This window comes from Mirounga angustirostris, unplaced genomic scaffold (genome assembly GCF_029215605.1).
Source record: "Mirounga angustirostris isolate CCGP_5_RB_7025 unplaced genomic scaffold, mMirAng1.0.hap1 SCAF_9, whole genome shotgun sequence".
Classification (NCBI taxonomy): Eukaryota; Metazoa; Chordata; class Mammalia; order Carnivora; family Phocidae; genus Mirounga; species Mirounga angustirostris.
In genome coordinates this window covers 105044155-105071450 of record NW_026991717.1, presented here as the reverse complement: position 1 = coordinate 105071450, position 27296 = coordinate 105044155, and the positions used below count along the sequence as shown (strand labels likewise).

The 27296-nt window shown below is 34.7% G+C and overlaps 1 protein-coding gene across 2 annotated transcripts in view; it reads right to left on the bottom strand.

Annotated features, from left to right (window-relative positions):
- Positions 1-4895: 4895 nt before the first annotated feature.
- The window catches only part of PPM1A (protein phosphatase, Mg2+/Mn2+ dependent 1A), a 46541-nt gene continuing 24140 nt past the window's right edge, over positions 4896-27296 (bottom strand). For both annotated transcript variants that reach the window (XM_045900981.3, XM_045900982.3), the window contains 5 exons: positions 20526-21379; positions 18197-18314; positions 13939-14047; positions 12449-12506; positions 4896-11475 (listed from right to left, as the gene is read on the bottom strand). In XM_045900981.3, coding sequence (XP_045756937.1) covers positions 11446-11475; positions 12449-12506; positions 13939-14047; positions 18197-18314; positions 20526-21359 — 1149 coding nt within the window. In that variant the 5' untranslated portion in view covers positions 21360-21379 and the 3' untranslated portion in view covers positions 4896-11445. The remainder of the gene's footprint in view (positions 11476-12448; positions 12507-13938; positions 14048-18196; positions 18315-20525; positions 21380-27296) is intronic.

Genomic DNA, 27296 nt, shown 5'->3' with positions numbered 1-27296 from the left:
ATGCCGCTGGTCTGGGGTGAAGCTGATTTAACACAAGCAATGTCCTATTCATAACACAGACTTAGTGAAAAGCTCTTCTCCGGAAACAAAGGACAGAGAAGGCAGGTTTCTTAGCGATGTACCGTTAAACCTCTCTCATTCGCCGGCGGCGGTCCGGGCGCGGAAGTTCCCGCGGAGCTGGGCATTCTCACCCGCCTCGCCGCCTCGGCGCCTTTCCTTTGCGCTCCGTTGCTCATCGGGTTCTTCTGCTTGGAAAACTACCTGCCTAGCTCTGTCTATGCCAATCTAACTCACCCTTAATGCCAGGTGTGTTCCACTTCCCCAAAGATGCAGGAACGCTCACCTCTCATGATTATGAGCACTTCCAACATGAAATCATCCCACGTGGTCCCAGCCACTGGTCTCAAAGTGCACAGTTCAAATAAGACCACGTCTCCCGGAGCGTATACACCAATCTCGTTTTCTGCGGGCCCAGATACACGCACAGGCTTATTTATCCAAGTGCAGATTGTGCACCCAACATACTTATTAGGGTTACTCACGATTATTCCGGTTTGTTCGTTTCAAGTCTCCTAAAGTTAGATGTGACCTGCTCTGGCCAATGAAACCATGCAAGTACAGGAACAGTAAAGCAAGTTCCCCTAAGACCCTAGGATGTGAATGAGACAGGCATGTTCTGGGGAGTGTGGCTGAAGCAAAGCAAGCCAGGTGGGTCTGAGAGGTCTCAGGGACCACCCCATACAGAGGGCTTCGCAGGCCGCTGTGAAGGGCTTCGGCTTCTACTGAGTGAAACAGCAGCTATCTCAGGAACTTGAACAAAGGGTCTGAGGGGCGAGGGAGAGTGCAGGTACCCCCTGGGGCTGGTGGTGGAGTAACCTTGCAACTGAACCTTCACTGATGGAAGAAGGTCATTCTATCTTGTGGACAACTTGAGAACCACTGCTTCAGAGAAGCCAGGGGACCAATTAATAGAAGGGAAACCTGTGATCCTTATTTTAAACTTCATTTTTATTGCTTTCCTAATCGAACCTCCAAGTGACAGTTGACAGCTGAATGTTGGGCCATCCCCAGCTTCCCTTATACAGGGCCTTTGGAGGGACCTAGTGCAGGGAGAGCAGGGACGCCTAATCTGCCAACCAGGGGTGCCTATTGACGGCTATAAAAACATAAGGATTTATGGAGGCTAAATTGATTAATTCTGTTTTTAATTTCAGAAAAGTAGAATTATCTTAACTTAAAAAAAAAACAAACTTATACCTTGTTTTTCACTTTAGAACCTCTTCTTTCTTGCCCTTAGTATTTATCGCCTTTCCCTCCCCTCCTCCACATTCCCTTTTCCTCTTCCTCTCTTGCCAAAAAGAATACTGCCAATTTCGTTAAATCACTTCAAGTTAAAGTCTAAGAAAATCATAGATTCTAAGATTAAAAAGTACAATGATTTTCACATAAAGCATTCAAATTTTTATACCTGAACAAATGATTTTTGAACAAAAGTGTTTGACTTCAGCCCAAGAAACTAAAATACCCAAACAGTTCCAACAGCTTTAGAGAACCAACTACATGATCTTCAAAAACTACTACAGCCTTCTTATTTCAAATCATGGAGACTCACCTCCAGCAAGTATCCTTCTTGGAGTCCTGCTCCTCCTGAGATGAAGCTTTTACTGACACTGTAGTTCTGTCAGATGCCAAATCCATCTGGTCGTGAAGCAGCAAACCTCTCTGAAGGTCAAGTTGAACCAGGAACACTTGTGCCAGGCACTTGAACTTGAACAAGGATATTTATATATGCATATGTAACACCCTTATAACCATATTGTCATTAAACAGTCCAACCTAGAAATATTGAGGAAATCGGGACAAAGCAAAATGCAAGCCCTTAGGATATATGAGAGGCAGAATTCAACACCCTCAAATTTTTCTAAAAATGTATTTACATAAGTCCTAAAGCAAATGTAGTCTAGCAGCTTACATATTTAAAACAAAACCAAAGGAAAAAAACAAGGCAAGCATTCTGATTTCAGACATTAAAGTAAATACTAAGGAAGAAGGACACCAAGCAAGCTTCCTTTCTGGGATCTAGGCACATTAGCCGTTTCGTTGCCCTTATTAAATGCTAAGACCTCTGTCTTTTTATTTTATTAAGGATCATTGCAGCAAAATCTGTCAAAATACATTGGAACAGTTATAAAAGTTGAATTTACATCAGCTACATGAAGACTTTTGCTTAATGCCAGGTTAAAAAGTCACTTCCCATGTGCTTCTACTACATCAAATCACTAGAACATTATAGTTGTTTTGTTAGGAATGTTCTGGAGAATTTTAGCTAAAAAAACCTTTGTTTTGTTAGTAAGGAGTTAAAAGATGGAATGGCTAAAATAATTGAAAAAAGCTCTGCTCTTATAATGATATATAGTGAATCTTTGTTTTCTTCATTAAATAGAATCAAATATACATTGGAGATTGTTATACTGAAAATTTAAGACAATCCTTAGAATGATTTCAGTATCCTAATGTGAGGTACACATATAACCCATTTGAACTAGAACAGTCACGAACTCTTCTAGCAAACCCTTTGATTTTTAAATACTAAACAATTTTAGTCAGTTGATAGCAGAACAAACACAAATAGCAAAATACAATACAAAAAGGATCTTTAAGGACACAGCATGGTTATAATCCAAGTCAGAGTTTGACTGTCACCTAGTTAGAGCCCTCATCCACCTCTAACAGAGACTACACTTAAAAGAATTATTTTCGGAGACTTCAGTGATGTCTCAGTCAGACTGAGTTGGATCCATAAATCTCAACACCCTTAGAGTTTGAAAGGAACTCTCCACTCAACTCACTTTTGTGTCATTCAAAAGAAAACCTTAAAATCACTTTCCCATCTTATCTTTATGCTTATATTATAACCTGGCATTAACATTTAAGCTCAATATTATTTCTTTCTGGGTCAACTGCTGGAATAACATTTCCCATACCAATGTCCAAGCAAGTTGATCTAATACTAGAGCACCTAGAGGGGGCTTTATGAAAAAGCTGAAATGACAAAGAATAAGTAATTTAAAATAAAAACATATCTTTAGATTTAATTTCAAAGTAGGAATTATAAAGTTGGTATTGTCTATATTTATCAAACTTCATAAATGCAAATTTTATTTATGTATGTTTTTTCTTTAAACCTGTCATCCAGTTCTAAGGGTCAATTCTAAGGAGACATGATTAAATTGAAATAAGTACTGACTTGCAATCTGATCATTCAAGAACTAACTTCAGAAACTATGAAATTGAACCAAATAAAACTGCCATTTTTGTAGATTAAAAATGGTCAAATTAGAAATTAGAAATTTCAATTAAAGGGGCGCATGGGTGGCTCAGTCGGTTAATCGTCCGGCTCTTGATTTCGGTTCAGGTCATGATCTCAGGGTTGTGGGATCGAGCCCCATGTTGGGTCGGGCTCTGTGCTCAGCATGGAGTCTGCTTGTCCCTCTCCCTCTGCTCCCCCCGCTCCCCACTCACTCTCACTCACTCTCTAAAAAATAAAATCTTTAAAAAATAAAAAAGAAATTTCAATTAGAAATTTCACTGGTTCAAATTAACATCTGGAAAAACTCTTTGTACCTATCGGGAAAGCCATAGAGAAAGTGCTTTGGTCTGGGAGACCCAAGCCCGTACCTAAACTATAAACAGAAGAGGACACTTACGCAGTATGTTTAGCTAATCTACTATCTAGGTAATGGTACAACTATTAACATGAAACACAATCTTATAAAAAGCTTCTTAGATACTCTGTATCACCTTATATGAGGTATCAGGGAAATTACTATAATTCTCTTTTAGACAACAGGCAGCAACAGAGCACAAATCCTTTCCCTGTCTCTGGTAAGTGGGTGGTTTTGTGGCAAGTAAACAAAATCCTATGGACAGCATGCAAATTAAATTTTTCTGGGGTAGTTCATTTAAGAATAGATTTTTCAACTAGAATCAAAATTTCTGTGATTTGATGGGAATTTCAGTCTAAGCAATTAAGTGATAACAAGGAAAGAGTACCCCAATATTAGTTTCTTCATAAGCAATCACTTAAAGGGAAAAAGTAACTGAAATAAACAATTTTTACTTAAAAAAAAAAAAAAAAACCTACCTTCAATGTTTAAAAGAATGATTACAGAAAACAAAACTCCAGGATACAAAACTACACTTTGACAGGTGAACAGGCACTAGTTACATGTAAGCCAAATAAATCTTATTTGCCTCAACCTTACTTATTTCTAAGACTTGCTACCTTTAATTAATGTGTTTTCATTACACATTTTATGACAATTAGCTTTTGCAGTTCATAGAACTTAACTTACATCACCAATTCAATGTATGTTAAAATCCCTCTAATTCAATTCTGCAAGCCTCTAAGTCACACTTCCAGACATGAACACAGGTAATACAACAAAATATCAGAATTAGCAGAAGCACCAACATACACACACACACGCACAATGAAGTGAGCACTACACCAGGGACACTAAATGGGTAAGTTTCAGACCACTCCCAATTCCCAATTCTCCAAGGGAGTAAGAAATCTTTATTGTAAGAAGACAAATGGAAAAGTTCTTGCCCAAGAGGAACAACTTCTGGCTTCTTCGTTTCTGGAATGTTTTTATGAAAATAACCATCAATTCAAACTTACTTGCTTTCAGTAATCTTCCTAAAGTCAAGAAGGGACAAGTCCAGTTCAAATTATGGCTATCAGTTCTATCTTCCTTAGCCAATGAACCAAATTGAGTTGAACAACAATTCTCTTAAGGTATCCTAATAACTAACTTCAAAACTCCCATGTTTCTAGGCAGAACAAAAATGCTGCCTGCAGTATCGAACAATCATAAACACACACACACACATTATGCAATTGCCTGTTTATTTAGTGGCACCAATTTTGCAAACTAGAAATTATTTCTACTTTTCATCTCACATACAATCTGCAATCATTCACAGGCCGAATGCAATTTCTTCAACAGACTTAAAAACAAAAGTACATTCTTAAAGTTAGAACTGAATCCACATGTTTTCTTTGGACCAGGAAAATGGTACATAATACAAAATATACATTTATGGAATTTCTTTAAAGTTTGGATCACATAAACGGCAAACAGTGGGTGAGTTAACTGTGGAGAATTTTGTTATACACTGTTTAGGAAAAATATTTCTGCAGTTGTATTAGTTTTACATTTATAGATTTAAAAAATGAATGTATTTATATAATGCAACATGCTTTAACATGTACATGGTCTCTCCACTCATAACATTTATACAAATTAAGTGAAAAAAAATCATTTCAAGAGTGAAACCAACTACTATTTGGGCGTATTACTACAAACAAGGTATTTTCCTGCACATACGCTGTTGTCTTAATCAATGGCTAACCAAGTAAGACAATGGTTTCTGTGTTTCAAAATTCCCACAAATGGGAATTAAATAAGCTGTAACTTATTTTGGCAACAAATGCAACAAGCTAATAAATTTTTTCATGGTGGTTATATTTTAGTAGATATCCCATTAATTCTATACATTAATGGCTGTATGTTACATCCTATTTTAACATTCTGTATCAGTAAGTAAATACCCAATTCCTTAGAATCTGAAGTGAATTACACGTTTGATGAACTCTAAGACTAGGGAGCTCAAAACCTGAGTGAGATCTGACAGTTAAACGTGTTGTGAATATACTGTATTTGCACTATGCAGGTCAGAAACATTTCAAACTTTCAATTTCCATTTTTTACCTCTTTTCTGTTGTTTCAAGTGGCAAACTTAGAGTGATGTTATCCTCCAAAACTAGTCCAAATACTCTATTCACCTTTAATTACTTGCTTCCCCCCAAAATACCATCTTTAAAAAGGATATTTTCGTATCAGGTTCTAGCCTAGGGTCCCATCCACCTCTTTTATCTTTTAAAAAAGTTAAACACTTCCTTAAAATATAGACTCAAATTATTTTGATGCCCTTGAAATTTTTATGGGCTTTGCAGGAAAAAGGCTGACGAACCAATGCAATATTGTAAACTTTGGGGAGTTATGTACATTATATGAATTTTCCTGTGTAAGGAAGTTCCTAGGATTCATCAATTTCAAAGGGCCTGGGAACCTAAAAAATTAAGAACCACTGCTAAAATGAATTTGTACCACTCACTGTACCTAATTTTTACTAATTTTGTTCTGCAGCTACCCAATCTCCTATACAAATCTTCAGATAGTACCATACAAACACAAATGTTACTAAATGTCCTTTACTGGATCAGGAGGACTATATAAAAGAAAGGAAAAACATTAAATCTTTCTAAACATTTAATTCAATAAGAAAGCTAACAGAAAACTGAGCTTTGGAGCAATTAAAAGAACAGAAGGATTGGGTTTTGTGGTGAATAAACATTGCATTTATTTTTCTCAGTTAAGTTTAAGCAGCAGTAATTTTTACCATTATCTCCCTTGCTGGAAAAAATCAAATGATCTGAAGAAGCAAAGGTTGGTTCTTGCTGGTTTATGTGATGCAACAGTTAATAATATACAGCTAGGCTCAAGGAAGACCTTCCACTGGCATTTAAAATAATTAAGAGCAATCCTCTCTGTCTTCCTCACTGGCATCTACCCACCCTTCCGTCTCCCAAGTTTTCTTATTTTTGGCCCACTTTTATATAGTGTTAATTGGCCTTGGTGAGGTAATGCACCCAAGAAAACAGAACTGGCCTGCTGAAAGAGAGACAGAGAGAACCATCACCAAGAGGACAGTAGAGGAAATCAAGCAACATTTCGTGCTGCATGAAGGGGGGGAAAAAAAGTCACTTCTTTGTTATATCAATTCAAACAACATTTTCCCCCATCTAATATGTTGTCAACTACAATATAAATATATCTGAGTTTTTCTAGTTGGTGCACTTCTACCTGCTGGTAATATAATCAGGAAAACACGAGAGTAGAGGCCCCTAGGTTAATATATAAAGCAGGCAAAAGGGAAAGAATCTGCGTGAAGGTGAACAGAAGTAGAAATGTTCATTTGACAACAAAGTGGAACCAAATACCTCTCATCAATTCTGTATGGCATCTTGATTTCAGTAATAACTAACACTTGAGACTTATTATTCTGACCAACAAAACAATACAGTATTTTACTCCCAACATTTAGAAAATGTATTCTTAAATATTTCAAGCATATTCTAAAGTAATGTATAATTTAAAAATACAATCCAAACTCATGGCACATTATTGAAGGAAATAAAGTGAAATTAGGCTTCTAAAGTTTTAAACTACAGAGAAGTCATCCTCATGACTAAAAGAAAAACTAATTAGAAGACTCAATTACAAAATGGTCATCTCACTAGCAATACCTGCAAGCAAAGGTATGAAACTCTTTAAGATTCCTTCAAAGAAAAACCTCAAAAGAGAAACATCTATGTACTGAAATATTTACATATTTTCTACTACCAAATCCTAACATAATACTGTACAAATAACAAAACATAGGCTTACACCTCTAATTCAAACTTTATGAATTAAAACTATACACCATGAAATTCAAAATGAAAACAGAAAACCTGTAACCAATTTTGTCAGTTCTTTCAGAAATCACAAATTGAATTCCCATATGAATTTGTCCAATAAAGATGGGCAGTGAAATTATTTTTAAAAATTAAAACACATAGTAATCATTTGGATAAAATTATTAACACTGGCAGTGTGTTTTCAAAAAACAGATTTTTCTCTTAAATAAGATAAATTTAGCTATATATATATATATATATATATATATATATATATTTTTTTTTTTTTTTTTAAATGCCTTAAGCTCAAACTCAACCAGTATTTCCAAGGTTGGAGAATCTAAGAAATCCATGACCTATTTCTCTGACTGGCTGCTGTCGGCAGGAAGAGTAAATAAAGGCCATTTGTTAAAGGTAGTCAACCATACTGAATAGAGTTGAGCCTCCTCAGTCCAATTTTATTACTATGCTGAGCAAAATTTTCTTCTGAATGAGATTTTTAACTTTGGGGAGAAGAAAGTAAACAGGAGCATTTTCAAATGAATAATGGTAGTACAAAGGAGCTCTTTAGGGCAGAGACCTGCCTTGTTCGGGACAATTATCTGGCAGACAGTAGGGGGACTGTAACTATTTTTCTGGATGAGTGATTCAGTTACAATATTAACATACATTAGATTATAAATTGTACTCAAATGTAAACTCCTTGAGGGCAAGGACCTATTCATGTCTTTATAGTTCCAAGGTACTTGGGCCTAGAACAGTGTTTTGCAGGTAACACTCAATCCATTTTGTGGGAAACCTGGATTATTAGCAGAATTGACATGTGGTCAAATGGATGGTCACTAAAAGTGCTAGTATAATTCAGATTATTTGAATTACATACTTGATTTAGTCTTTAATCCAAATTTCTTGACGTGGTGAACAAATGCGTGGGCAGAGCAGCATGCTAATTGCATAGTACTCTAGGAGCAAGCATTACAATTACAAATGTTTGAAATAGTTCTAAAGCTAAATAAGAAAAATACCACTTGGATTTTTCAAAGTTAATTCTAATATTGAGCACTGTTTCTGTTATCTGTAAAAGTATATTCCTTAAGAAAGTGGAAATTAAGAGAGCTTACCTTGCTAAAACAATAAGAGATCGGTGAAATTTTTAATGTTAGGGTAACAAGAGTCTGCTACACAAAATGAATTTCCTATTAAAAGCAGCAAATTGAGTTCATCCTATTAAAACACTTAAATGAAAGTACATTTTGAATGGTATATTACCATCATACAAGAACTTCCACCCTCCAAAGAAAGTAACATACAACACATCAAAAAATTTTGAGGCATTGCCCTGAGATGCTATAATTAGCACACAAAAGGGGGTTGGGAGGGTAAGAACTTAAGTGGTACAAAAATGATGTGCACAACAGAGGTGCAAAAGTGCCTTTTAAAAGTGTGGTTGGTTCCCACCCCCACCCTTACCCCCAGGAATCAAGAACACACACAGTCTGCTATTATAATGTATACTTCCTTTTTTACAATGAAAAATTATATATAGTATGGCAATGCTGACTCATGCGGAAAAGATTTAGTCTTCTCAGAGAGTACTTAGTAGTTTTCTCTCACTTCCAAGCTTCATTTCAGTACTAATTTTAACAAGGAATATCTTAACCTCTTCTTTTCTATTTAAAAAGTCTCAAATAAAAAACAACCCTAAATATGCTGTTATGGTTTGAAATATAGCGTTCCATCACATATTTTTACTCATGACTTACAATTTTGCATCTCAAAGTCTAATTCAAGGTTTTGAAATTTCTAGAACTAAAAGATTCAGTCTACTTTAAATATTAAGGAGCTGGCTTCTTACACTAGGAATTTCGTTTTCAGCGCTAGTAGGTCTAGGACTCACTCTACACGAGAAGCGCCGCCATCCGCGGACTGCACGTGGAGCTGCCCGCAAAGCCAGAATTGAACATCGTCATACTTCGCACTCTACCACAGATTTAGACACCGAGCATTTATTTGTAAGTTTGGAATTGGTTCTGTAATTCCAACTGTTACGAATTTCTAAATATAAATAGTACTTGTTTTTCTTCATTCATGCTGGATTGAGTTATAAATTAAATACAATTAAATTACATTGAATCGCCTCACAAATAAGAGGGATAATGGAAAGGTTTTGCTGGTATGTAACTACTTAAATCTGAGACATTTCACATTACTTTGCCCACTACTCCCCTAACTTTACATTAGTTTTAAGGCTATATATACAAATATGTATATTTCCAAGTTAGGGAAAAAAACAAATATAACAAAACTGATTATACTACCTTTTATACACAGAGTTTCGATTTTGTATTCAATGTTGTATTGTAATCTTATACGTTCATAGTTTTCTAGTGGGGAATCTGCCTACTGAATGATTAAATTACACGGCAATAAATACAATATCCAACCTAGACAGACAAAAATACAGAAGGGCACAAAACAGTAGTCTTTTCTGCGTGACAGATTTAAAAACTTACTTTCACATGCTTAATCAGAAGAATTTAAGCCTAAATTAAATTAGGTATTTTTATATCTACAATTCTTTAAGCTTTGAAAGTTATTTTTAAAGGCCAACAGCTAAATATTAGCAACATGCTATATTTCAAATCACAAATACATCTGAACTACTTGGATTCTAAAGACATGGGCCAATTAAGAACCACAGGCAAACACACGCTCACACACACACACATGCACACACACACCCCTACTATAGAGTGTTAGATTGTCAAGCTCTGACAATTATTTTAATTAAACAGTAGGCAAATTCAAGCTGATCCACATCTTAATGAAAAATAAGCAGCCAGAAAGAACTCCATTAAAAAACACATTAAGAAACAACACAGACTTAAATCTTGTAGTCTTTCTAATGGAAGGGAAACAGTTCCATCTGTGCCTTAAGTAACAGTATTTCCCAATTAAAAGAGACTAGCATCTTTCCCCATGAGAAACTTCTCATTTACAATGGCATGGTGTTTTATAAGGGTGGGGTAAAGGAGGAATTACACATACATGATTAAATTTCTTGTTTGTTAAATCAAGCTTTATTGATAAAATGGAATCAGAATACCTTACTAGGAATGGCAGCAGGCCCAGCCAATCATGATAGCAAAAACGTGGCAGTCTCCTATCTGCAGGAAGCTGCTGCTTATCAATTAGTAATTCAACGTAAGGACTTGTAAAAGAGGTGCAAAGAATCAAGGCATTTTAGCCCCAAGATTGATATTCTTATGAATATACTGTATTACCTGCAATACTCCTGGCAACAAGGCGAGAACAACCTAAAAGACAGTTAAATGAAGGGACCAGCTTTATCAACAGTGCCAACCCCACTGCCAAGATAGTTTTCGGTTAACTCCCTGGATGTTCAGCTTTGTAAGATTTTGGAATTATTCTCCATAATTGTGAGCACATTTGAGCGTCTAGCTGGCATGGCTGCTACTCTCCCTGTCCCGACCCCAAGTCCAAGCACAACATGACTTCAAAGGACTATATATCTGTTGCATCACACAACAAGCCAAACATTTTTTGTAACTTTGATAGTGATTTAAAGCAGTTCATAATTAAATATGAGCATTTTGTACAAGGACAATTACACTTTACAAAAAACAAAATCATACAACAAAAATTGCTGGAGTCTGATTTACAACATGAATTATGGTTTGAAATCATGTTTACATTAAGTCTCAAATTTACAAAAAAAAAAAAAAAATTCAGTCCTGGGCTAGCTGTTGTACTGCTGAGTTCTCCGGTGTGGCCCACTCTCACCCACGTCAGATGGCCTTCTTTAAAGTTGAGGATGGATGTTTAAAAGGTTCAAGGAAGTTGAGCTGTACTCTCCTTTGGAGGTGAAGGTAAACTCCATGGCTAGATGAGCAGTTTTACCACATGTCATCAGTTGATGTAGAGTCCTTTATAAAAGGAAACAGAACAGAACAAGGAACTACATTAAAGCTGAGGTGCCAACAAACATTACTTTCTGGATAATGCGGAAAGGTAAGGTTTTATAAAGTTGACATTTGGACTACAAGTGCTTTTTAAAGTGTATGTGTTTGTGTGTATATGTAATATCAGTATTCTATCTGCTCAAAAAATTGTTAACCCTTTGTTTTGTTTTGGAATAAAATATTTGAAATACAATTTTACCATGAGGTTGACCAAATGTATTTCTAAATCAGTATAATTACTAAAAAATTTTTATTTTCTTCAATTAAAACCCAATTTATCTTCAGAACACTACTTTTATTACATAAGAAGATATTAAGGCTTCAGGTAATATGAGATTTGAGGAGGCTTCATAATGCAATATATATCTCAGAGCTGTGCCCAAATGATTTTAAGTCACCACTTTTCTGTAAACACCATACTACAACAGAATTGTAACAAGAAATTTAAGTGGTGAATAGGACATTCTAATGTCTTTTTATATAAGTAGAATTCTCTACTTTAGTATTTAAATGAAGTATATATTTCAGGGTTCTCAGCAAAGGTATTTCCAAACAAAAACTACTTAGTGGAGCTGAGCATTCTGAAGTTCTGTTGCAGCTGCTTATAAAACTCAGAATTTAGAATTCTGAGCAGAGGTATTATTTCCAACTTCAAAAAATCATTTAGTGGAGGCAAACCTTCTGAAGCTGATTGCTTGCAGAGACTTAAAAAACCAAGAATAATTCAAAGGGACTTTCTTCTTTTTCAAGAGGTGGCCACTCACCATGATTATGTCCTCAATCACTAGAACTGTGGTGCAGCCAGAGTTCAGAGCAATCAATCAGGGGTGTGTGTAAGAGAATGCGTGCAGTGAACAGCTCTGCAAAAACAGGTAGGAAGGATATGCATTTAGAATGAAGTGGAAGGGAAAGCAGATGGAGCCAAAATGTTACTTACAGTGTCATCATTTTTGTAAGGATTCAGTCTATTGTAAACGGCTTCAATTACATTCCGCCTAAATTTAAAAAAATGCAGAAAGTTAATTCTTTAGAGCACAAAACTTTAACAATTCATAGTTAGGTGCTCATTAAAATGTCAAAGATAACCTTATACTTAGAAATTATTTTAATTCTATTTCTTACTGTCAATAAGTGATCCTCACTTTAAGGTATTTGAGCCCCTATGTTAAACTAGAGGGGAATTTACTCTAAAATGTTAACATTCCACCAACCCAATTAATAGAAGACTAAAAGACATGGTACAAAAAAAAAAAAAATCAGTCTATATATGGTCTACTTCATTTGAACTGGCTTATGTGGTTATGAGTCAGCAATGACAATGCAGTTTTAAGATAAAAATACTAATATATATCCTGCTTAAGAGTTGAATGTTAGTTTTGAAGTAGAAGTAACTTCAGCATCTGTTGCGGTAAAATAATTTAGATAAATTTTACATTTAAATTTCTGCTTTTTGTAATGCCCCTTTAAAAAACTCTATTAAAGCTAAAATGTCGAATATGACATTTCCTTGCCAAGTCTAGGACTTTCTGAATAACATTTTGTTAAACAATCTGTAGTGGTATTTATAAGTTATAGCCTTCCCTACTTCCAAAATTGATTTGAAGCAATTTCACAGTCATTTCACAGAAAGTCATATTGGAAGAAAAGGTTTCCAAGCTTCAAATAGGAATTTTAACAATTACTATTTAGAGAAATGATTATAAAGAACATGGTTACATTTACACAACACAGTAGAGAATCAAGGAAATTATCAATATATCTTTGTAGGTCCATTATACAGATATCGGAGGTAAAAATGTTTGAATTATAAAATTTCTTAAAGTCTCCACTTTAGTTTATAAAGATGTAAGCTTAATATCTGACACAAATTAGTCCAGTTCTATGAACTGAAATGCACACAGAAAAAGGCAAGAAATGCATCCTCCTATATTCCCTCGTTACAAAATCCAACCAACCAGGTATCAAAAATCAAAGACACTGGGAAAATCAAGAGATAGAAAAAAATGGCCTAGATGGAGGAAGGGAAAGATGCTCATCCCTGGGGTGCTAAATTATCCAGGGATTGACAAAATCAAATTAAAATAGTAGCAATAAAAATGACAATTAGAATTCTGTAGTGCTACATAATTTAGCTTAAAAAATTATTTCACACAAAAAAATTTCACTATATACTTATCCTATAACCCAAGCCTTCACTAAAGACAGCCTTCAGTATAATTAGTTACACATAATGACATTCTGACACCTATTCTAAAACATGCATCATGTATCATTAATAATGAAAAATACTGAATCACAGGCTAAACATTTTGAACATACAGATAACTGCATCACTTTAGAAATTAGGTAAATACACATCTGATCAATGAACACCTAACATTTTTATGTGCGGAGATAAATTTTAAGAGTATGCAGAATGTAACTTACTTGCTTGCCAATTCACCCCCTGGTGGGAGGCTGGGGATGTTCTCACTTGCTAATGTGCGCATCACATGGACTAAGTCAGGGACGCCTTCCCCCTGCTTCTTTATGATTTCTGGGAATCAGAAGTACTTTTTTTGTAAGTGTTGTCCAAATTTAATTAAAAAAAAAAAACTGAAACAAAGATAACTTAGGTTTTTAAAGATGGCATTTACCACATCTGAGATTTTCTAAGCTGGTATTAGAAAAAAAAATCAAGTTGACTTTTGAAAATTTATGACAAAGGGATGCACAAAATGACACACAAAAATGAGATACTTTCCAGATTAACTTCGAAGAATGAAAATAAACAAGACAAAAATGTGAAAAAAATTTCATGTTAAAATCAATGTACTATATGATCAAGGATATGGGTATACAAATGAGAATATTCTTAAGATGCCAACTAGTTACTTCTGAGGAGGTCAACTCCTCTCTTTAGACTAGAAACATGTTTCCTGAATTTTGCACAGGTTTTTTTAAAAAAAAATAACCAATCTCAAAATTTGAAAGGAAAAAAACTCTTTAAACATAAGGGAATTTTTTGATTATATATGAACCCAAATCATTTTTACATATGTTTATACTTGCAAAGTGAGATTAAGTAGCATGTGCAGATTACCACTCACAGCCTAATTTTTGTCTGAAGTATCTTTAAGCAGTAAATAGATATATAATACCATTTCCTCAGTTGGTCATTTGAACAGGGCATATGGAGTGGAAAAAAAATCTAAATTTCATGATAAATTTTTACAAAGAAAAAATTTGATAAACCATACAACTGCACTTAAAATTGTTAATTTCAAAACATCCAGTTACTAAATGGGTATAGTGATATGAGCTGCAGTGTTGCCATGTAGACGCATACTGTTATTCATACCACAGAATAGCAACAATTATATACAACCAACTTAAAGAATTCTCAAACTATCAAGTACAAGAAGTCTTCACTTGGAGTTTTAGCATATTTATTCTAAATGCAAGATCATACCAAAGGTATTTGTAATTTAAAAGTTCAAGTTTTGCTCAATTTTCTGTTTTTAAATGTTTTTAAATGTAAGAAATTCTCTTTGTCATCATTAGGGCAAGAAAACTGTCATTCTAGTTCTCAATTTATAAATACCTTTGAAAATTACAATGCATATAAAGATCTTCCATCCTTCGATCAAGTCTCAAAATATCAATTCCTCATTAAAGCCATATATTAAAAGACAGACAGTGCTACCCATATTTCTTTAAATGGCTCAAATTGTCCTTTTGGAATTAAGGCCAAATTTTACCATGTATTCTTTTTTTGCTTTTTTTTTTTTTTAACCAGTCTTAAATCTGAACAAAAAGCAAGGATCTCAGATTTGGTTTGCCAAGTTCCTTTATTGTATAATCTTTAACATCTAGTATTCTACATGGTTCTAATGCTGGAAATCTGCTGTACAAAAATAAAGGGTTTTGATGTTTACCTAAGCTGCACAATTTCACAATCTAAAGCTGTAAAACACTTAACATACAGTCTCTGCTAAGCCAATACAATTATTGGATAGATGACTAAATACAATAGAAATGAACACTGATGATAAATTCAATCAATGATAGTTTCAGGTCTAAAAAACATTACCTTGATTCATCTATATTTGATGTATCTTACATCTCCTTTATTAAAATATATATTAGGGTATTTTAATTGTGAAGAAAATTACAGGAAGACAAATTCTTTTAAAAAATTAATGTAAGGCTTTAAAAACAGTTAATATCTCTTATTCCACACGGGACAACACATTTAAACTGTCTTACCATTAATACTACACTAGCATTGCTTCTTCTGCTTTTAAAAAGGAAAACAAGATGAATTTTATGAAATATTCCTTTAATTGCTCTTGAACTATACATTAATTAGAATTGTAAAAAGGCTGAATGCTTTTACTAAAGAATATATGTATAGAAGATCTGTTTCCCATACTCATATATAAACACATTCTGCTCTTCCCTACTCCCCTCCACACCAAGTCTGAGGCATCCTATCAGTTATCTTCAAATTAGCAACTTTAAAGCTTGGGCAGTCAACAGAAAAGATTTAAAAAGTATATATGTACAAGTACAATCTTAAATTGGCTTAGAAGGACCACAACCTTAAGTGATGAAGTTTAAATTATGAGCTGAGTCTTTTTATCACAACCCTAGACAGTCAAGTATTTAGAAGGGCACAGGTAATGGGAGAGCTGAAAAGCCTTTCCTCTTTTGTATGGTGTGGACAGAGAAGCCAAAAGTATTCAAAGCAAATAAAATGAGGTTTAGTAGATCACAGCAATTTTGAAGACATGCATTTAAACAAAGAAAGAAAGAAAAGAAAGAAAAAATATTCAGTGCCTGTTTTGGAAGCTGAATGCAGTATTTTTTACTTAGAACAACTTTTGCAATGTAAATAGTTACATTCTATGTTTTAAAATATAGTAGCAATTTTAATTAATGTAATTATTTATTTTCTAGTTGCAGTCTTATCAAACCTACCTCAGTAAAGAATATGAAATTTGATTTGTGACATAATAATCTCAAATTGAATGATACAAGTATATTTCAACATATCAAAAATATTGAGTATTGATGTAAACTCTATTCAGGTAGCAATTCTTCCTTGATAAAAAGCAATATAAAACTTAATATTGTAACATAAAATTATGTATCTAAAGCAATTATTTAGAATTGCACCAAAAACTTAAAGAGTGTACACTAAAGACAAAGTTGTAATTCATTTCTAAAATATGATCCTGTTTCACAGTAAATAAAACTAAAGTACTTATTCTTTAAATCAGTAAGAAAACATGTACACCCAAATTACTTTAAAGTGCCAATAAATCACATACCAAATTATCCCAATACATATTCTTACTGTTTCATTTTTCCACTAAGCCAGCAGTTTGAACCAATGTGGCATGACTTGGTAGCATTCTAAATATTTTATTTTACTGTATTATATATAAATAACATATCAAAATGATTCATTTAAAATATAAAAATTCCAAGAGCCTTAGGTAATAGTAAGAAAACAAACTCAGTGAATAGTATGTCCAATGAATGAAATACTAAATAGTACATACACATACTAGATATAGCACTATCAAGTGGGGGAGAGCAATAAAAACAAAATAGCAGCTCTAGATAGTACTGAAAATCAAAACCAATCATGATTCTAATAGCAGACTGATCATAATTGATATCAAACAGTAAAAACGGAGAAAACAAAATTAAAGTGCATATTAATTTTAATAATGCAGGGCATAGCAGGATATAATAGTGTGTAGGTCAATGCTTACACACTATTAGATCTTTAATGTGCAAATTCATGACATTAGGAGCCCAAAATGCATTTTAACGCTATCATAGGCATGTCAAGTTTTTCTGCTTAAAAGAAACTGCATAATCTACATGCTTATTGCATATATGCAACCAAATGGAATTCTCTGGGGAGACTTAGCATTTAAAGCAGCAGCTTCATAAAAGGTCGCTTGTATTTTTCCAGATATTTAAAGGCATTACACTTGAGAGTTACAAACATCTTTCTAATTGTCTCCAAGTAATTTGCAGAATTATGACAAATATATTCCTGAAATTCCCAACTCATTTCTTCCTTTTATTCAGCATTTATATTTCTACCAAGTAGAAACTTGGTATATCTTCTATTCAGGTCTATGTTGTCTCAGTGAGGAAGTTTATGGCTTAGGCAAGAAGCCTTGAAACAGTTTAAAATAAATTTTTTAAAAAGCTGTGGCACATGAAAGTTGCTAATAACCAGGCTGTGATCTTCAAGTTATTAAAAAAAAAATCCTAAAGACCTTAAATTCATATACATAGCTTTACACAGAAAGATGGTATTCAAATTATCACCATCATAAATAATCTGTTTATAATTAAATAAACCACAAATCAGACTTTCCTGGCATAAAACTACTCATGCCAGTGAATTCATCAAGAATTTTAAAGCATACAAACACTTTTTAGCCTTTTTAAACAAAGTATCCTGAACAGAATGTACAGGGTCACACTAGTTATTTCTAATATAACTGTAATAGGACAATCAAAAACATCTGAACAGTTACTACAGAAATGCCCTTTCCCACTTTTGTACACTAAACACTAGATGTCAAAGGCATGTAAAGATCTAAAAGCTAAAATATTTTGATTGTGTTGAGGTTTTTCTTTAATAAAGCTACTTATTTTTTGTTAAATGATCCACCTTCTACTCTGCTTTCCAGGTACTTGTCCAATTCTGCCTCCTTCTTCACTGCTTCTGGTGATACTTTGGGTGCATTTGGAAAACAGATCAATATCACACTCATGTTGTCTCGACTTCCCTGAGAAGAAAAAAGTTTGAGAAATATTATGCTTTCTTCTTGCTCTTTAAAGCCTTGAAAACTTTTACAGCCATGACAATCTTAAATATACTTGTTCCAGTAAAAAATATATAAATTGTTTTAAAGGAGAAAAAATATGCATATGTGGAGAGGCACCCCCCTCCCCATGCACATACAGTGTATATGGCATCCAGTATAACCAACACTCCAAAAGACGGGAGAAGCACTACAGGCTAACCTCCACTGCAAACGATCATTTTTTTAAAATGCTATAAAACAAAAATATTTCTGAACATTTACTGGCAGCCTACTTAATTTGAAGATACCGAACACAAATATACATACATACATGCATGCACACACACACACACACACATAATCAACAAAACAGAAAATTCTAGGGGACTTGACCTATAGTTACATGTATACTCGACAAATTTATATTTAAAATAAATTATAATAAATTTGGGGGCTAACTACTTTGCTTCATAATAAACAGAAACATGGAATTAGTAGTAAAACACTAAATATATATAATTTATAAACCAGTTTTTTAACTTTCATAATTTAAAAAAATGGCTTAACTTTTAGGAAGTACATTCATTTTTAAAAAGACACCTAGGTATTCAAAATGCTATAATTAAAATACTTGAATCAATGTTAGCCTCCTCATATTCCCCTCCCTATTAGGAACTGGAGTTAACTTTTACATTTTAAATATTTGATTCCTCAATATGGGAAAACTGACCTTATACCATTAGTTTAAGCAAACCATACAAAGTTTAATATTAAAAAGAATCTTGGAGAAAAACAGTATAAAATGTGGCAAACGATAGGGTACGGAATAATTTTTTAAATGGAGAATGCAGACAAGATAAAGTATTAGCTGAGTCATAATTTACTAGTGTCTGAATGTGACAATTCTCTCCAAGAAAACAGCTTTTAATCTAGCCAACAACTATTTAATTCTCAAGAGCTACAGAATAAGACCAACAAATAGATACTACTTTTATGCATACTAAAAGGGACAAAGAGCACATGCGTCACTGTTCACAGCTCTACTCAAATTCAGAAATCAATAGTGTGAACTATTAAGTTATTGCTCTATTGTTTTTTTTTTAAAACCTATGTGCTGGATGTTACATAAACTTGATTTGTGTTGGATGTTACATAAACCTGATTTCTAAGTATGATCAGATTTTAATTAAGATTTTAAGTAGAGCTGGCAGTATGCTTATAAAACTACAAAGAACATTAAGATGACTTTCTATTTCTGCACGTTAAAAGAAAATCAAATATGTAGTCTCAGAAGAGTTTTATAAAATCAACATTTGTTAGAGAAGAAGAAAAAACCCAAAGAATTAATGAACATTACAGACAAAAAATTTAATTCCTCATCAGTCCTATGAGTTAGCTACTATCTCCACTCAATAGCTGAGAGAGGTCAAACAATTTGTCCGAGACTGTAAAAGTAACCCAGGTAAGCCTGACTCAAGGCCTGCCTCTTCAGTCGGCTTACTCTTGCTTCAGCTTCCTCATCTGTAAAATAAAGGGGCTGAGCTGGCTCATCTACATATATGAACACCTTTGATCATCCCAACAACCCCATGAGATAGGGTGATAATATCTCTTACCTTTTTCACAGTTAAAGAAACTGATTTTCCAGACAGCTTAAATAGCTTACCTGAAGTCATACTCAGTCTCATACCACGTTCTTCTGACTCCATGTTCAAGGCTATTTTTATTACATCATACCAAGTGATCACTAAATTCTCCTTGTTGGTGCTACATATTCATTAGACTATAGTCTCACAGTACTTCCATGATTGTATGGAGATATCACATGATAAAAATAAAATATTAAAATTCTAAAATGCTTTTCATTTATTAGACACAAAGGCCTAACCCTCCCCCATGCCTTTCCTTTTAAGACATGCACTCTTTTTGCCTTTGATAATCTTCCACAATATTAAAAAGCTGAGGTAGTCATGGTTACTAAAAGACCATTTAGATTATAATTCTTGCATATTTGGTAATTGGGTAATTTATTTCTAAAAAATGTTCCTAAATTTTCCTAATTGGTAAAGAGTATCCTGCAGTTTTGTGCCAAGAACTTATTTCTGAGAACTAGTTTCTAAAATGATTAAATACTAGAGTAATAGTTAAGATGACATACAACCATTTTTATCTTTTAAAAGAAAATCTAACTACCTTATACAAACAGGTGTCGACTACTTCATTGCAAACTTTCTCAAGGTCATCAGTGACTTCAAGTCTGGATCTTACAAAATCACAGAGCTCTTCATTTCCCATAACATCCCAAATACCATCACATGCAAGGATAATGAACTGATCATCTTCTTCAGATCTTTCAATATCATGGACTTCAGGCTCTGGTGAGACAAGCTGCTCTGTAGGACCTTTTCCATGGACACATTTGTAATCAAAGTCCCCAAGGGCCCTCGATACAGCCAGAGAGCCATTCACACGCTGAATCATTACAGAACCACCTGCATTCTGAATTCGTTCTTTTTCCAGCGGATTACTTGGTTTGTGATCTTGTGTGAAGAAGTGAACTTTCCTGTTTCTACAAAGTAAACCTCTCGAGTCTCCACAGTTAATGAAATAAGTATGTTGAGGAGAAATTAAGACACCCACAGCTGTTGACCCACTTCTATCTGCACCATGTTTCTTCTCTGACATAACTCTCATGTGTTCATCAATCTCCAGAAAACCTGTTCTGATTCCATTCTTTACATTTTCCACAGAAGGTGCTCCTGCAGACCCTTTAAAATCCTGGTTATTGGTGATGTGATCTAACAAATGCTCACAGCAGTATTTGGCAACCTGAGAACCAGCATGCCCGTCATACACAGCAAAGAATGACCATGTTTCAAGTCCACTTGGCAAACCGATCACAGCCGTATGTGCATCCTCCATTTCAACTCGCCAACCTTGCATGCTGCTTAGCCCATATCGCAACCCATTACCCTGCCCCTGGGCATTATGTTTTTCCATCTTTGGCTTGTCTAAAAATGCTCCCATTATGTCTTGATATTCTAGGTCTGCAAAGGAAGAGAAACAGGGAAGTTAATAACTATCTTATATACAAAATACATATCCAACAACCTTTTTAAGAGTGAAGAAAATATAAAGAAAGCTTTAAATAAGAAATCACAACTTTATAAGCAGACACTCATTGTGTTGCGGACCAGGAACCTAGAGATTAACAAGAAAGAATTGGGGACAACAGGCAGAGAGAACTAAAGCATCAGGATAAAAGTAGCTGACCTGACACTGCCCCGCCAGGCACAACCACTTGAGGTAGAAAGGAGACTGGCAGTGGTCATCAGCTTACATGAACCAGGCCAAGTGTTTAAGGATGCAGTGAATATGTGAATCTCTTAGGGAATCTCAGACCTAAATTGTATGTGTATGTTAATCAAGAAAAAGCCAAATGAATTCACAACATACCAAAAGCCTACTAATTCAAACATCTTGGTTGAACTTTTAGGATTTTCCATTTTTATTCTGAACTACCTATAGTTTTATTCCTACTACATGAACACTCTGAAAAAGTAAAAAAAATTATCTACTCACAAAGATCCGAATTTGTATACTCATTCCTTTAAGCCTTTGCTCATGTCAGTCTCCTTAACTGGAATCCCTTGCCCCTCCTCCCTACTTATAGAAAAATGTATATCCATCTTTTAAAGTCTAGTTCAAATTCTACTTTTTCCATAGCTTTTTCAGTCTCTGACAAAGCTATTAAGTTATTAAATTATCATAAGGAGTACAACCTCAATGGTCAAGTTGCAAAGCAATTATACATACATACAACAAAGCTTGTTATATACAACAAAATCAACCTACTGTGATCTACTGATGTTCTATTAATTTAGCAGTAATAACATATATCATTAGTAGTATACTTTATGACCATTAGATATAAACAGTAAAGGAGATTGGAGGGTCTAGGAAAAGCCATGTGGACAAGGCATGTGGACAAGGATTAGCTAATCTAATCCTTTCCCAATAATCAAAAGCTAAAAACTCTAGTCTGAAATGGGCCCACAAGGGGCAAAGTCGGTTAGAATTTAGGTTGACCTTTACTTGAGTAATAGCCTAGGAATGTAGAGAAGTAGGGTCCAAGTCATCAAATTAAGTCACAACTGAACTCAAACCAATTCAAAAGAAGGCTAGAATTAAATTTAATGGAGGTAAAATGGGGAAGCAAAATAGGGGGTAGGTAAAAGTACCTAGGTAAATCAGGATGCAGTTATGAGACTAAGGGATTGATGATGCTAGTGATTCTAAGCTTTGAGAAGTTGGGAGAGAAAGGTTTAAGAAAAACTCCTTAGGAAGGTCCCAGTGTCCCAGTAACCTTTTCCCCCTTATTTTCCTACCAGGACCAAACTAATACACAAGAGAGAAGTCTGGCTGATGGGTGTGATAAAACAATCTCTTGCTTACTCCTCTGTCCCTTATGACAATTCCACTAATGAAGGTAAATAATGAAAACTAGCCATCATTATTCCTTATGGTAGTATTCATCAGATTACCAGATACCAAGTTGATATACATTATTATGACAAGAGTGTTTTGATTAGACAAAGGAGTAACATAATGATGATACCTTAATAGCAGACCATGTTTAAGAATAATTCTAAATCATTCGTTCTCAATAACCCTCTAAAGTCAGTAATAATATCTTCAATTTATAGATGAATCTCAGTGAGACTAAAGAACTTGGCCAAGGTTACTCAACTGTTAAGTTTAGAGGAATCAGGACTCTAATTCAAGCCTGTCTGAATCTAAAACACCATTTACTACTATGGCAATGGTCTTGATCATGGATATACAAAAGAATTATTTGTGGACTTTTTGAAAAATTACAATTAACAAATCAGAATTTCCAGGGTAGGGTTGGAACCTAGACATTTGTGTATCTGTAAAAAGACTAGATGAGATGCCTAGATAGGTACATCTAGATGGCTAGATGATGACTGAGCCATCGTGAAGTTAAGTCATCTGCTGAAGGTCAACAGCAATTTGCTTCATCTCTGTACCTCAATTCCTTTAGCTAGACTAAACGGGAGGAGAGAGATATAGTTAAGATGCTTGATAATCTAGCATTCCTCGTCTGTACAATGAACATATTTATACTTACCTCTGAATGTTGCTTCAAGGTTTAAATGAGGTAGGCAAAAATAAGGCACTCAGTAAACTATTTAATTATTATTACATTCCTACATATACAGTCACACTAGATTCAGATAGTACCTAACAGGGAACTTTCTTTTGCAGAAAAGTCCAGTAGCTATTTTCCAGATATACATATAAAACTACCAAATAAATAATTCTTTGAAGACAAACAGGATAAAATTTCTAAAAACAAAACCCAAACTTTTGAAAAATATATATTAGAAATGTAAAAATGTAACAAACCAAGTCAACCATCTGATAAAAATTTAGGTCCAGCCCATAGCAAGTAGAAAAATATACATCAAAGACAAATTAGTAATTTTGTGATTGGACTTTCACATAGTGAAAATAGACAATTCAGAAATCTTACCTCCTGGGATTCTGAGTAATTTGTAGAATCCTAGTGAAGCAGCCAACAATAGCTACATAAATACAGCAGATGGTTATGTAAATATAATACTTACCAGAAATTACTTACTTATAAATACTATGTTTACATAGTCATCTTCCAGAAGTGGACTACTAATTATGTAGTCAAATTATTAAATTGGCATCTATCTATAAATAGTAAATCCCAAGGGGTTCAATTTGCCCTTGAAAGCTTAAGCTAGTTTCTGAAAGAAATTCTAGTTCTCGCCTTGTCTTAGATCTACTCTGAGCACATGCCGGATGGATCTCACCACAACACTAGCCTATCGGTTGATCTGAACTTTTCAAAACAAAGTACTATGACAATCACAAGACTGAACTCATCTTTGATATAATCAGAAATTTTGATGAACACTTTTTGTCTTTGAAAACCAAACTAACTCCTAAATTGAAAAATTCTAAGGCTGAGCCAGGAAGTCATTCATTAAAGTTCAGCCATTGGCTTTTATTAAGCAAAACTGATCTCATAGTCATAGCAGAAAAGTCTTAAACCTTGGTATTTGGTTTAATCTGCTTATAAATCACCCCCCCCCAATAAAAGCTCTATATATTCAACTGGTAAGATCCTTAAGCAACATATTAGCCCAGAAACAAGAGTTAGTCAAAAAATTGAGGAGTAAAAAGATATAAGGTCTTTTTTTCTGTTTACCTATGGGGACACAGGCTAATACAGAACCCCTCCAGGCTCCATAAACAGAGGACAAAATACACATGTAAACAATATGGAGAGGGGCGCCTTGGTGGCTCAATTGTTAAGCGTCTGCCTTCGGCTCAGGTCATGATCCCAGGGTCCTGGGATCAAGCCCCGCATCGGGCTCCCTGCTCCGTGGGAGGCCTGCTCCTCCCTCTCCCACTCCCCCTGCTTGTGTTCCTTCTCTCACTATCTCTGTCAAATAAATAAATAAAATCTTTAAAAAAAAAAAAAAAACGTGAGAAAATATATTTTAAAGATTGGGGGGAATCCAGAGGGGGAAAAAACTATATACAAGAGCGCTAGGAGCTCCTTGGGGAAGAGGGAAAAAATGGAACACTAACTAGCAGCATAGGAAGCAGTGTAAACAACATGGCAAAATTCAAGTCATTTGCAGTGGGATGTGGGATGTAAACTCTTTACTGCTACCAAATGTTTAGCATATTCTACATTGCCCACTAATGCTTATACGTGAATAGACTTTGTCAAACACGAAGACAAATGCTCAGCTGACCCCTGAAATGCACATTTATTGAACGATAGGATTTAAGCAATATATTGCAGAGTGGGGGTTCAGTGAAAAAACAGACTCCTTGTGGCTGTATCTCTGCAAAGGATAATTTAGGGTACACAATCTACTTTTAACTTCCCAAGCTATGAGACATGGTAATTCATAAATTGTATTTTATAATCCAAGGCAGCCACATCAAAGTTATCTATGGTAATGACAAATAAATGCATGAACAAAACTTTATACCAATTTGAGAAAAGAAAAAGGCTAAATTTTTCTCTCATTGGAGTCTGAAATTTCTCATCGACCCTTACTTTAAAAAATGATTACACAGGGGTGCCGGGGGGGCGCAGCTAGTTAAGCATCCGACTCTTGATTTCAGCTCAGGTCATGATCTCAGGGTCGTGATATCAAGCCCTGCTTTGTGCTCCATGCTGGGCATGGAGCCTGCTTAAGATGCTCTCTCTCCCTCTCCCCCTGCCCTCCTCTCTCTCTTAAAAAAAGGATTACACAAATTTATATTTACAAATTTGATTTTGATTAACTTGTGTAACTCATCAGAGCCAAAATGTAGAAATGATCTGTCTAAATCTATTTTACAAACGAGAAGGCACAAGAAATAGAATGATTTGCTGAAGGTCACAAAGCTAGTTCCAACAGTAAAAGCTGAGAATAGGTAGTACGTTTCTGGAATTTTACTGCAATTCTACACATCCTGTCCTGTGTACTTGCAAATGAAGTTAATGGAAGTCTAAAAACAGGCTTTTTAAAGACAACACACAAGGCAGATAAGTAGGGAAGATTGTCACAGAACAAAGCTGAAAATTCCTTAAGTGCCATTTCTTCCTCTGCCTACTCTAACTTTTCTAAACTTCTATACTGCCAAGATAAAGGACAAAAAAGAAGGAAAGGTAAAGAGAAAAGGAAAAAAAGCAAGAAATCTAACTCTGTTTTTTTGTCTGGGACTGAGAGAAAACCAGAGTGAACAATTTCTGGCAAAGCTAATCTTAAATACTCAGGCTAAATAAAATGTAATAATGAGCAAAGAAAAATAAGAGGATATATTTTTAAAGGTTCAGAAGTTATGCGGGGATGGGGGAGGGAGAGGGGGAGGGGAGCACAAGCCTCAATATTCATTATCTCCAAACTAGAAATGACCCATCAAGATAGGAGATATGAGATTATGAGTTGGAACTACAGGCTGTCAATTAAAGAAAAAAGGTGGGGGGCACTCTGGAAGTAGGTACATGGAAATGAAAAACAAATATTGAACTAAAAATTTCAATAGAAACAACGAATAGCCAATTAGATACCACAGAAAAAAACCAAACCAATAAATGAGATCACCTCAAGAAATTCTTTTAGAACTCAGGTCTTTCTTCATCTTAATTCCAAACATAGAAACCCACCCACATCTGTACCCATCCTATTCTCATACCTTTCTGTTATAAAAGAGGACTCTCTGCTCTCACTTAACTTAAATCCCTCTACTAGAGCTTTGAAGCCCATGCTTCAAAGGAATCTTATACTACTTACATGTCTTCTCCGGAACCTTACAGTATTATCCTCTTCTTCTTTATATTCAACCTCTCCTTTTCAATTGGAGTACAACTTCTAAAGACACTCAGATGTCAACCATTACTGCCTTTCCCTTCTCTTTGCAGTTCAACTTCTTAAAAACACGTGTTGATGCTCCACACTGTTGCCTGGCCATCCCACCAAAATAATCTCCTCCAAGTTGCTTAATCCAGTGGACATTTTTAGTCCTCATTTCACTGACTGTTTACAACAGCATTTGACACTCCCTCTTCCAACTTCCCACTGGCTTTTCAAGATGCTACACACTCTCAGCTTTCCTCCTGCCCCAGGCTTTTCTGTCCTTGTTCCCTTTGCAGATCCATCTTCATCTTCCAAGCCATTAAATACTGACATTCAAGGCTTAGACCCAAGCCCTTTTCTCACTTTATGCTGGCTTCCAACTATTATTCATGTGTATGGGGGAAAGGGAACCAGATGCTTTTTTAAGATACAAAAGGACTCAAAGTATACACTCATACTTTTTTAATGAGAAATCCAGCCAAGCAAACATCTACTCACTGTGTTTTAAAACTAAGTTCATCTCTACGACTTGTCATTAGTTTAACTC